Source organism: Oncorhynchus mykiss, chromosome 19 (genome assembly GCF_013265735.2).
Source record: "Oncorhynchus mykiss isolate Arlee chromosome 19, USDA_OmykA_1.1, whole genome shotgun sequence".
Lineage (NCBI taxonomy): Eukaryota > Metazoa > Chordata > Actinopteri > Salmoniformes > Salmonidae > Oncorhynchus > Oncorhynchus mykiss.
The window spans coordinates 22288927-22301953 of NC_048583.1; the positions used below are offsets into that span (position 1 = coordinate 22288927).

General features: G+C 41.7%; 1 protein-coding gene across 5 annotated transcripts in view; it reads left to right on the forward strand.

Moving 5' to 3' along the window:
* Positions 1-315: 315 nt before the first annotated feature.
* LOC110497503 (microsomal triglyceride transfer protein) overlaps positions 316-13027 on the forward strand; it is a 37167-nt gene continuing 24455 nt past the window's right edge. The window contains exons 1-10 of one of the 5 annotated variants that reach the window (XM_036954459.1): positions 316-457; positions 636-739; positions 866-1076; positions 2903-3093; positions 4243-4386; positions 6882-6989; positions 10498-10754; positions 11076-11226; positions 11652-11809; positions 12182-12350. In XM_036954459.1, coding sequence (XP_036810354.1) covers positions 1016-1076; positions 2903-3093; positions 4243-4386; positions 6882-6989; positions 10498-10754; positions 11076-11226; positions 11652-11809; positions 12182-12350 — 1239 coding nt within the window. In that variant the 5' untranslated portion in view covers positions 316-457; positions 636-739; positions 866-1015. Of the gene's footprint in view, positions 1077-2902; positions 3094-4242; positions 4387-6740; positions 6764-6881; positions 6990-10497; positions 10755-11075; positions 11227-11651; positions 11810-12181; positions 12351-13027 lie in introns of those variants that run through there. The other 4 variants (XM_036954457.1, XM_036954458.1, XM_021573635.2 and 1 more) reach the window with 4 other exon arrangements.

Below are 13027 nucleotides of genomic sequence, written 5' to 3' on the forward strand. Positions count from 1 at the left end.
TTGAACTGAAGTGTATATAAATAGGATTCACCAATAAAGACTATGAGAAAAAACGACTTCAATGTCAAGGAAATTACTTCACTGCTTGATAAATTCTAGAACTTTCCCTCGCAATGTAGTCAAAGAGAAGAATCATCCATAATGTAATGTAAATGTAATTATTGATGCAGATAGGGGTCACAGGTCAAGGACTAGTCAGCGTCCCCTCCCACAAATCCCCACATCCATCCTTACCATTAGAGTGGGAAACGCAAAACTGACCTCAAATCGGTGCTTATAAATTCCTCCACACAAACACTGCAGAACGCCAAGCACCTACCATTGGCTCATATGCTGTCTGTTATAGAGTGACGTATATATTCCGTTTCCTTCAACGGTGTGTGCAACAATGTCAGTGTTTATTGCTAAATTAGGTGAAAGGTTCAATCTCAAAATGACGTCGTCTCACTACCGAGGGGTAAATGTCACCATTGTTTTCAACCTTTTAGTCGTACGTTGAAAATGTTAAGAGTATTTTATTGTTTTGAACTTGTTGCTGAAAGTTGGGCAGAATTCGGCAGTATCGCTACAGCTGTGAAACTAACGTTACTGTTTTATCCTATATGTAATTGTCTCACTGATTTTTATCATGATAGGCTACTACTTGAGGACGAAACCTCGATGTCAATTCGCACTTGTGCATGCGCTGTTGATAAGGCTATCGTCCTCTTCTCATCCGATTGATCGTCATGACCATTAGGTATGTCGTAACATAAATGAACTGATCGCGTACAAAGTATCATCTCCCGCCAACAGTGGGCATTGCGAAGGGATTGTCAAATCTCAACTCTACAAGTTAATGATTTGCTCTTTACCTCGTACTTAGTACTTGAGCGTGGAGTTTGGATTCTGCCCTCCACGCCGATGACCATAATTCGAATAGTTTCGTGTAGCGGAGCCTTTCTTTCTGGCCTGTGAGCGCCGATCCAGTCAACGTTTACCTGCGGCCACCTTCTTGCTCCTAATAGATTTCAAAATGTTAGCTCTCTTTGTGCTTTTGCTCTGCATAACATCTTCATTTTCTGCTTCTACTAGAGGTGAGTTATTGTTTTTGTTTTTTACATGTACGGATATGTGTGATGAATATGTTATTGTATATTGTGTTGGTGTGTGATTTGCTTAGAGAGTATGTTAGCAGTTGGGCTCTATGCTTACAGTCCGTGACCTTGGAACTTCTGTCAACCTTTTGAATGGTCTTGCAACAACCAACAAATCACTTTCACTGGAGATTCATCATTTCATAGCACATGTTTGTTCCTAAATTCATCAGTCAAATAGTTTCCTGGCGATGTAAGGTGGGCTCCCGAGTGGTACAGCGGTCTAAGGCGCTGCACTCTGGTTTGATTCCAGGTTGTATCACACCCGGCCGTGATTGGGAGTCCCATAGGGCAGTGCACAATTGGCCCAGCGTCGTTAGGGTTGGCCTGGGGTAGGCCATCCTTGTAAATAAGAATTTGTTCTGAACTGACTTGCCTAGTTAAATAAAAAATAATAATAAAGCACACTACCAATAGTAATTACTCCCCTGAACATTTAGGCAACCTGCAGGGTAGATATTGTGGATATTACTGTAGCTGGTGGTAAAGTTGTTTTTTGGGTGTCAATTCTATGAATCATAGGTGATATGAATGAAATGATTTCCTGTTCAACTTGGTCAGTAGAAGCTAAGGCAGTTGACAAACTGGTTGAATACAGCTGTCTGTGGCAGATTTTGTATGTTTGATTCAGCACTTTGTGATTGGTGATGCAACCCGAAAGTGACACGTCAGTCTTGACTCATGACCTAATGTCAATTATTTTGTAATGCTACACTGTATTAGAGCAATCAAGGACTTTAATAGTCCACCCACAACGTTCTTTCTCCAGTGTTGATTGTGTCCATCAGAAACGTAGACCATAGTAGGTTTAGCTTACAAGGGTTCTCGTAATAATGACACATTATTACAAGTTGCAATTGGACCACGATGAAGGGCTCACCTTCTGAATCCAGGATGCCTGACAGTATGAATGTATAAATATTACTGTCTGTTTTTAAATCATCTGCTACAGAGGATAAGATGTTTGGAAGTATTTTGCATAAAGCTACACATGGTTTTACAAGTGTCAGTCTCATCCACCTGCCTGATCTTTCTCTGTCGAACCAGTAGCAATTAGCCAGGGGACCAGGTAACGTGTGTAATGTTGAAACAATTAATTGTTGCCTAGCCAAAACATTACAAATCTAACAGAGTAATAAATGAATCCAATCTGAACTCAAGCCTTTTTGTTATGATTGACATACAAAGGGGAAGTATTTGACTGCCGTAAAGCAGATGATTTGAGGGAAATACCTTAATTCAATCACTGCTTAATGGTATATACCAACTATTTTGTTTAGGAGATGTTTTGACAGACATCTCACTCAGCAGTGAGGGCCATTTGGTGTTAACCAGCTTGTTGACATTGTTCTGATCTTGATATTTATATAGAGAAACACGGGTCTAAGTGAATCCCAACCATTTGGGGTCCTCCATGAGTTGTCAGGGTCTCAGTAGCCATGTTAAAACTGCCCGTAGCCCAGAGCAAACACCCTTGGTTGTCACCCAATTGACTCCAGAAAAGTGACACGGGAATATTTTACTCCAGAAAAGTGACAGTTGGTTCCAATTAGCCAGGGTTAACAAATGCTTGTGTAAAAGGACAAACTGGCCCGGGGCTAATTTCAACCCAGGGTTAAAGATAGCCCTGGGCTAAGAGAATGCAGTTTGAAAAGGCCTAGCGGGGCTCAGCAAGAGAACTGATTTGAGAACCCCTGCTCTAAGTCACTCATCACTGTAACGTTTGATCTCACTCTGCGATTCCTGCATGCCCCTTCTTGTTTCAGGTGCTGGTGCTGCTGGACCCAGGCTGAACAATGACCAGTTGTACAAATTCAGCTACACCACCGAGGTGCTGGTGGACAGGGCCAAGGGGTCAAAGGATGGCAGTGTTGGCTATAGGATCTCCAGTGACGTGGATGTCAACTTAGTGTGGAGAGACCCCAACAGCAAGGACGACCAGCTCATCCGACTGGTGGTAAGTAATCCCACAGCACCACCTCCTCACCCTGACTTTGCCGATAGTAAGTACATTTTTCCTCAATAAATGTAGCTATGGCTGTGATATGTGGTCGTCCCACCTAGCTATCTTAAGATGAATGCACTAACTGTAAGTCGCTCTGGATAAGAGTGTCTGCTAATTGACTCAAATTGAAATGTGTGTTGGCTGGATGTACCTGAATCCCGAACCCCAGCCCCTAGACCCCTATGCTCTTCTGTAGGTCTGAGAGGATTGGATAGGTGTAACTGTTTTAACCCTACCTCGCCATATGAAAGCCTAGTTGGAATTTTTGCCATATCGCTTAGACCTATCCAGTCTTTTCAGATCTACACAAATGCAGGGGGTAGGGGTTGATTTAGGATTCATTCAGGGACAGACTGAGACAGTTTTTTTTTTTTTGTCAAACCTGGTTACATGTTTCCCTGGGATATTGAATAAAAAATAATAAAAAACACTTGTTTTGGAAGGATACATGTTGGAGTTTATACATGCAAAATATTGTGTATTTATATTTATTATGGATCCCCAGTAGCTGCTGCTCTTCCAAAATTAAGGCAGTTTATACCATTTTAAAAACATTACCATACATTCAGATTGTGTGCCCTCAGGCCCCTGCTCCACCACTACCACATATACAGTACAAAATCCATGTGTACGTGTGTATGCTGTCTTTACAATGTGAAAGGAAACTCAACCACATATTGATATGATCCTGGGAAAGAGGTTCTTAATGTCTCCTGTAATTGGAAAGAATAGAAAAATAAGCATGGTCTGATTGTGTAAAAATAGTACTTAACTCCCTGAGGGGCCTGTCTAAGAATTTTTTAAAAATTGTATTTAAAAAGGCCGGGGTTCAAATAGTATTTGAATTCTGTTAACTACTTAAGTTGTGCTTAATTGTGTGTGCCTGGCCCAAAAGCAGTCATCTCAAAAGTGCCAACATGCCTGCCTGGAATTCCAGACAGGCTAAACCAAACACTGATGGTTTTTGAATAGGTTCAAATAGTATTTGAAATCATTCAAAGTCTATAACTTCCACTCTGGTTGTATTCTATGGAGAATATTGATATTGAGCTGCTTGAAATGTCCTAATCATCTAACAAGCTCTTCCATTCCCATCCGCAGATCTCAAACGTGAAGATAAAAAGTGTGGCCCAACGCTCAGCCAAGAAGAACATATTCCAGGGCGCCACAACGCAAAGCCTTCTCGGAGAGAATAAGCTGGCAGCACTGGAAAGGCCGTTCATGGTGCACCTGAAAAACGGAAAGGTAAGAGCTGTGGATGTTGGTTTGTTTCTATTGTAAGACATTATTAAGGGGCCCATTCAAACTCATAACAGGTCTTACAAATAATTACTGCATCATTATGCATTATACTTGCAGCTAAGTAAAGTGTTACTGTATGTTTTTATTGATGCATAATGCAAAATTATTGCTTTAACTTAAGGCAGTTACTAGGAACATGAATGTGCTTTGGGTATACTGTAGTGGAGATTATCTGCCATAGGTAGATGTCGTAGGAAGTTTAATTGTTACCAGAAGTATACTAAATATACTACAAGTAGTTATTTTTCTATCATTCTAGAGTACTATTGCTGTTATATCTTCATAGGTCAATAGTCATAAAAGTATTGTGCAATTGTACATTTATATCAACCATCAATTTTACTACAATCAGTTAAGATAAAAAAAATAAAAAAATACTAAGTCTAGTATGGGAGCCATTTCTGGAGCATCATTGATGACATCTGTATTGCTGGGGACTATTAATGGAACTGTAATTGGTGTGGTGACGCTGGAAGGGGAAATACCAGACAGATGGTGAGTACAGGGCAAGGGTCAATCCTTCAGATTGCTGGCCGGACGGTTATCAGATCTCACGGGAGAAGTGTGGGGGCATCGGCGTGGCAAAGGGGTGCCGTTCCTGGATGACACAGACAGGGTGAGGTGAATAGGTGAACCAGTTGATCAGTGAATGTCCTGTTGAATGCATTGTGATCAGCTAAATCTGTTATGAAAATATTGCGAATTTAGCACGGGACTGTATATATTGAAACTAAATGTATCTCATAGTATTACGAACTATAATAAGTGACTACATACACTCACTGGCCAGTTTTATTAGGTACACCCATCTACTACCGGGTCGGACGCCCCTTTGCGTTCAACAGGAATGTTCCACAGGGATGTTGGTCCATGCTGACGTGATGGCATCACGCAGTTGATGCAGATTGAACGCCTGTTAGCCTGCATGATTCTTGCCATTCTCCTTGGACTTCTCTCATCAACAGCTGTTTTCGCCCACAGGACGGCCGTTGACCGGATGTTTGTGTTTGTCGCACCATTATCGGTAAACCCTAGACACAGTCGTGCGTGGAAAAACCCAGGATACCATGCTCAAAGTTGTTTAGGTCACTTGTGTTGCCCATTCTAACGTTCAATCGAACAGTAACTGATTGCCTTGATGCCTTTTCTGCCTGCTTTAAATTACAAGCCACTGCCATGTGACTCACTGTCTGTAGGAGCGATCCATTTTCATGAACAGGGTTGTGTACCTAATAAACTGGCCGGTGAGTGTAAGATAATGAGAGTGACATGATTTTGAAACTTTTGTGATAATAGTGACCTCAGGGTGACTGTTTGTTTTTACTACACTGTGATTTATTGTCTGCAACCTTTGTACCTCTGTATTGTATTTTTTACTTTTTATGCTGTAGTCTCTGTTAGACATGGTTTTTAATAAGGTTGAAGAATGATTGTCTTCAACAAATATAATAACTAAAACCTAATAAATCTAGTGGTTTAATCTAAACCTCAAAGTGTGATTTTACAGTGTGATGCCCTGAGTTGAGTGGAATACGCTGTGAAGGTGAATAAGACATTTGTTTGATAGTGTCTGACTGCAGAATGTGTCTTGGGTTGCCATGGGCATTCCTTGCCAAGAAAATGACTCTTATTGGCCCCTGTGCCACGCCATGGCCATACTGTCAGGTTTCAGGTAAGACCCAGATGCAGACCGTGTCGAAGAAACCTAAATGTATTTCTAGTACAGGGGCAGGCAAACAACAGGTCAGTAATCCAGAGAGGGTACAAGGGGGTCAGGGCAGGCAGGGGTCAATAATCCAGTGACGTGGGGCAAGTCAGTTAAGAACAAATTCTTATTTTCAATGATGGCATAACTGCCTTGTTCAGGGGCAGAACGACAGATTGCCATGGGCATTCCTTGCAAAGAGAATGACTCTTATTGGCCCCTGTGCCAACCTTGTCAGCTTGGTGGATTTGATCTTGCAACCTTTTGGTTACTAGTCCAACTCTCTAACCACTAGGCCATGCTGCTGCCCCAAGGTATAGAACGGCAGGCAGACTCCGGGTCAGGGCAGGCAGAATGGTCAAAACTGGGACGGACTAGAAAGCAGGAACAGGGGAACAAACGCTGCTAGGCTACAAAGGTATAAATACACAGGATAATGAGGAAGATGGGTGACACCTGGAGGGGGATGGAGACAAGCACATAGACAGCTGAAACAGATCAGGGTCTGACACATACCTTGCCAAGAGAAAAGGAACTCCCTCAAGATGCATTTCACAGTCAGACCCTACGTAGTCAGACCCTTTTCCATTTGTTGACATCTCATCATTATCTGAGGCACTTTGATAATATTAATCGGAGAGAAGTACTGCTAATTTTGCTGTTCTGTCACTTGACTCTAGTGCACTGTTTCGTATCATATTGACTTGTTTGTTGTTCCATGCCTCTGTTTCAGGTGAGCAGCTTTTACTGCTATAAGGCGGAGCCTGCTTCCATTAAGAACTTGAAAAGGGGTGTGGCTAGCTTGCTGCAGGTGCAATCCAGATCTGGGAAGGTCATAGAGGTAAATGAGACCCAATGCATATACAGTTACAGGAAATTGTGGAAACATTTAATCTGCAGTCCTATTTTAGTAGGCACTTACTAAGAGATGTGGTAACAATGAGTACTTTTGATACACTAACTCAATTGGTAACCACTGCCGTGTACCAAATTGTTTCTTATATATATACATACATACATACATACATACATACATACATACATACATACATACAGTGCCTTGCGAAAGTATTCGGCCCCCTTGAACTTTGCAACCTTTTGCCACATTTCAGGCTTCAAACATAAAGATATAAAACTGTATTTTTTTTGGGAAGAATCAACAACAAGTGGGACACAATCATGAAGTGGAATGACATTTATTGGATATTTCAAACTTTTTTAACAAATCAAAAACTGAAAAATTGGGCGTGCAAAATTATTCAGCCCCCTTCAGTTAATACTTTGTAGCGCCACCTTTTGCTGCGATTACAGCTGTAAGTCGCTTGGGGTATGTCTCTATCAGTTTTGCACATCGAGAGACTGACATTTTTTCCCATTCCTCCTTGCAAAACAGCTCGAGCTCAGTGAGGTTGGATGGAGAGCATTTGTGAACAGCAGTTTTCAGTTCTTTCCACAGATTCTCGATTGGATTCAGGTCTGGACTTTGACTTGGCCATTCTAACACCTGGATATGTTTATTTTTGAACCATTCCATTGTAGATTTTGCTTTATGTTTTGGATCATTGTCTTGTTGGAAGACAAATCTCCGTCCCAGTCTCAGGTCTTTTGCAGACTCCATCAGGTTTTCTTCCAGAATGGTCCTGTATTTGGTCCATCCATCTTCCCATCAATTTTAACCATCTTCCCTGTCCCTGCTGAAGAAAAGCAGGCCCAAACCATGATGCTGCCACCACCATGTTTGACAGTGGGGATGGTGTGTTCAGCTGTGTTGCTTTTACGCCAAACATAACGTTTTGCATTGTTGCCAAAAAGTTCAATTTTGGTTTCATCTGACCAGAGCACCTTCTTCCACATGTTTGGTGTGTCTCCCAGGTGGCTTGTGGCAAACTTTAAACAACACTTTTTATGGATATCTTTAAGAAATGGCTTTCTTCTTGCCACTCTTCCATAAAGGCCAGATTTGTGCAATATATGACTGATTGTTGTCCTATGGACAGAGTCTCCCACCTCAGCTGTAGATCTCTGCAGTTCATCCAGAGTGATAATGGGCCTCTTGGCTGCATCTCTGATCAGTCTTCTCCTTGTATGAGCTGAAAGTTTAGAGGGACGGCCAGGTCTTGGTAGATTTGCAGTGGTCTGATACTCCTTCCATTTCAATATTATCGCTTGCACAGTGCTCCTTGGGATGTTTAAAGCTTGGGAAATCTTTTGTATCCAAATCCGGCTTTAAACTTCTTCACAACAGTATCTCGGACCTGCCTGGTGTGTTCCTTGTTTTTCATGATGCTCTCTGCGCTTGTAACAGACCTCTGAGACTATCACAGTGCAGGTGCATGTATACAGAGACTTGATTACACACAGGTGGATTGTATTTATCATCATTAGTCATTTAGGTCAACATTGGATCATTCAGAGATCCTCACTGAACTTCTGGAGAGAGTTTGCTGCACTGAAAGTAAAGGGTTATGTTTGGCGTAAAAGCAACACAGCTGAACACACCATCCCCACTGTCAAACATGGTGGTGGCAGCATCATGGTTTGGGCCTGCTTTTCTTCAGCAGGGACAGGGAAGATGGTTAAAATTGATGGGAAGATGGATGGACCAAATACAGGACCATTCTGGAAGAAAACCTGATGGAGTCTGCAAAAGACCTGAGACTGGGACGGAGATTTGTCTTCCAACAAGACAATGATCCAAAACATAAAGCAAAATCTACAATGGAATGGTTCAAAAATAAACATATCCAGGTGTTAGAATGGCCAAGTCAAAGTCCAGACCTGAATCCAATCGAGAATCTGTGGAAAGAACTGAAAACTGCTGTTCACAAATGCTCTCCATCCAACCTCACTGAGCTCGAGCTGTTTTGCAAGGAGGAATGGGAAAACATTTCAGTCTCTCAATGTGCAAAACTGATAGAGACATACCCCAAGCGACTTACAGCTGTAATCGCAGCAAAAGGTGGCGCTACAAAGTATTAACTTAAGGGGGCTGAATAATTTTGCGCGCCCAATTTTTCAGTTTTTGATTTGTCAAAAAAGTTTGAAATATCCAATAAATGTCGTTCCACTTCATGATTGTGTCCCACTTGTTGTTGATTCTTCACAAAAAAAATACAGTTTTATATCTTTATGTTTGAAGCCTGAAATGTGGCAAAAGGTCGCAAAGTTCAAGGGGGCCGAATACTTTCGCAAGACACTACATACATACATATACAAACACTCTACTGGTCAAAAGTTTTAGAGCACCTACTCATTCAACAAGGGTTTTTCTTTATTTTTACTATTTTATACATTGTAGAATAATAGTGAAGACATCAAAACTATGAAATAACACACATAATCATGTAGTAACCAAAAAAGTATTAAACAAATCCAATTCGATTCTTCAAATAGCCACCCTTTGCCTTGATGACAGCTTTGAACACTCATGGCATTCTCTCAAGCAGCTTCATGAGGTAATCACCCCACCTGACATTAGCCAGGTGGAAATGTGTCCTTTCATCTGATGAGTCCAAATTTTAGATTTTGGGTTCCAAACTTTGTGAGACGCGTTGCTGGTGAACGGATGATCTCCGCATCTGTATTTCCCACCGTGAAGCATGGAGGAGGAAGTGTGATGGTGTAGAGGTGCGTTGCTGGTGACCCTGTCTGTGATTTATTTAGAATTCAAGGCACACTTAACCAGCATGGCTGCCACAGCATTCTGCAGCGATACACCATCCCATCTGGTTTGCTCTATCATTTGTATTTAAACAGGACAATGACCCAACACACCTCCGGGCTGTGTAAGGGCTATTTAATCAAGAAGGAGAGTGATGGAGTGCTGCTTCAGATGACCTGGCCTCCACAATCACCTGACCTCAACCCAGTTGAGATGGTTTGGGATGAGTTGAACCGCAGAGTGAAGGGAAAGCAGCCAACAAGTGCTCAGCATATGTTTGAACTCCTGTTGGAAAAGCATTCCAGGTGAAGCTGGTTGAGAGAATACCATGAGTGTGCAAAGCTGTCAGCCACCCTTTGCCTTGATATTTGAAGAATCTCAAATTTAAAATGTATTTTGATTTAACACTTTTGGTTACTCCATGATTCCATGTGTTATTTCATAGTTTTGATGTCTTTACTATTATTCTAAAATGTAAAAATAAGAAAAACCCTTGAATGAGCAGGTGTCATGTCATCAAAAAAAATAAAAAAATAATAATGCACTGTAAAATAACATTTTACCATAAACACAGTTGTAAGTTTGCAATGAATTCTCAATGTAAATCATTTGAACAAATGCTTAACTGTTTTTCTATGGTTTTCTGTGTGAGTACTTTTGGTTGGCTGACTGATCTTTCTGGGAACAGAATGATGTGTCAGGGAGGTGTACGGTAGAGTACAAGGCTACCCAAGGCCAGGTGACAAGGACCAAGGCTTTGGAGACCTGCAAGACCGCAGAGACCGGCTTCACCACCTACATTCAGGTCCTGGGCGTGAGTGGGGAGTCCAGCTCTGTCACTGTTTTCACCCTGGAGGATGGCTTCATTAAGTCAGCCACAGCCAAGGAGACTCACATCTTAGCAGTCAACGCACGCCGCACCACCGCCGCTAAAATAGTGTCCAGGTAAGGTGTGACACAAATCACATTTTATTTGTCACATGCGCCAAATACAACAGGAATGCTTACTTACAAGCCCTTAACCAACAATGCGGCTTTAAGAAAAATATGACACACGGGAGTCAAATGGAATTTTAATGGTGAATTTCTGCTGTAAACATTGAGGCAATAGTTGTATTTCTTCTTTTTGTTTACTACATTAATCCAACACATGCGTAAAAGTAATGTTATTTTTTCACTTACTGATTTGAGTAGGCTTTCTGAGAGCATCAATTGCATGGAACAGAAACTGATTGATTTGGATTTGTTAATTTATGTTGTCCTCAGGCAAAACTTGACGCTGGTAACAATTGAGACTGGGCCATTTGAGGCTGCGGGGAAGAATGTCGCCAGTGTTGTCAAATCACTTGATGAGAAATTGTATGCTGTTGGTGTGACAGCTGAGAAGGTCAAATCCCAATGCAAGGGCTGTCAATCGGTGAGTGGTTGTGAGAAGCAATAAAGTAAAAAAGTGCTTCACGTTGTTTTCAACCTTGGACACTGACTTTTTCCTCTGAAAGATTCCAATATAACCTTCAATATAATCTTCAATTCAGCTTTTACATTGACGGTATTGACTCCCAAACTAAATGCTTCAAAAATGACTCTTTGCTATAGAATAATTAAAAAGGGCAGAGGAAAACTGTATGATGCTGGCCTGGTTGATTGCTGAATGAAATAATGAATAAATAATCAGAACTAACACAGTACAGGGTGTTACAATAGTGTGAAAAGCCCTTGTGAAGTCTGAATTTACCAACGCTATACCACACTATCGATGCATGTCCTTGCTGACCAAACATGTCATTAAGAAATTAGCTTTTTTTTCCCCTTTCTTTTCCTCTTCTCTGCTCATCCCGCTAGCTGTTTGAGCACTGGCAAGAGGTCAAGAAGCAGTTTGAACCAGATAGCTTGTCAAAAGCCATCGCTCCCCGACGCTTCCTGGCTCTCATCCAGAGCATAAGGAAAGCCTCCAAGGACGAGATCCTCCAAGTGCTGAAGAGCTCCACCAAGACTGCCCTGTAAGGCCTAGCACTTACCCACCTCTCTCTCTCTCTCTCCCTTTCTCTTTGTCTGCCTCTTTCTCACTCCTCTTTTTTTCTCTTTTTGTCTTTCCTGTTTCACTCCTCTCTATTTTCACTTCTCTTCTATCGCTCTCTCTTCTCAATCTCTTGTTTTCTCCTCTTTTTTTATGTATGTTTGTGTTTTTCTCTCTCTCTCAGGCTGTGATGCTTTCTTATGAGATGTAGTGACTCGTCACCCCATTTCCTTGCTGTTTGTCTCTCGCCCCGTGGGTCTTTTGGCCAGAGCCACATAGTTAACTATATAGGGAATATTGCGACATTTTAGACTTCTGACTCACTGCCTCTCTCCAACTCTGTCGGGGTCTGCAGACCTCAGGTGGTGGACGCCGTGACCTCGTCCCAGACGCCCGCCTCCCTGGACGCCATGCTGCAGTTCCTCAACTTTGCCGACCCCAAAGGCCTGGTTCTGCAGGAAAGGTTCCTGTACGCCTGCGGCTTCGCCTCGCACCCCAACGAAAGAATGCTCCAGGCTTTGGTGGTGAGTGGCCAATGGCTGCCACTTGCTTAAACTCTACAAACCAAAATGAATGAAATGCATGTCCAACACAGCGGGATGGGGAGAAATTATTCGGTAAAAGTCCGTTCAACGTTTTCAGTTGGTTAGACAGATGTGTTGCGGTGCCTGTCAGAAGTCACAATGACATAACACTAGACCCTCCCCCAATGCTCTGCTCCCAGTGAAAATCATTGAATTACTTAGTTTTTTACCTATCTGTTTTTTCTGGTTTGAAAGTACCCTTATGCTCATCATCAGGGCAAACATCCATACAATTAGCTCCGGTTAGAGGAGATGGAGGAGACTGAAACGAAAACATATCCTTAACGTACTTTGCTTCCTCTTTCAAATATAATTTGGTGAATCAGGTGACTTTGTCATTTGCAACAAGTTTCATTAAATTATTTTTTTGTAGCATTTTTTTTCCCCATTTTCCATCCAGTTTGCTTCATTAATATAGTATATTACACTGGATCTTTCTTGAATAAGTTCCTCCATTTCTTTTTGTTTTTCCTCTAAATTATTATGTGCCTCTATGGTACAGGTTTTATTGCTATCTAACTGTACTGTTAGTCCTTCAATTTCCTTTGTTAATATGGACTCTTTTGATCTAAATTGCTTTTGTTTTAGAGATGAGTACTGAATTGCATGACCTCTAA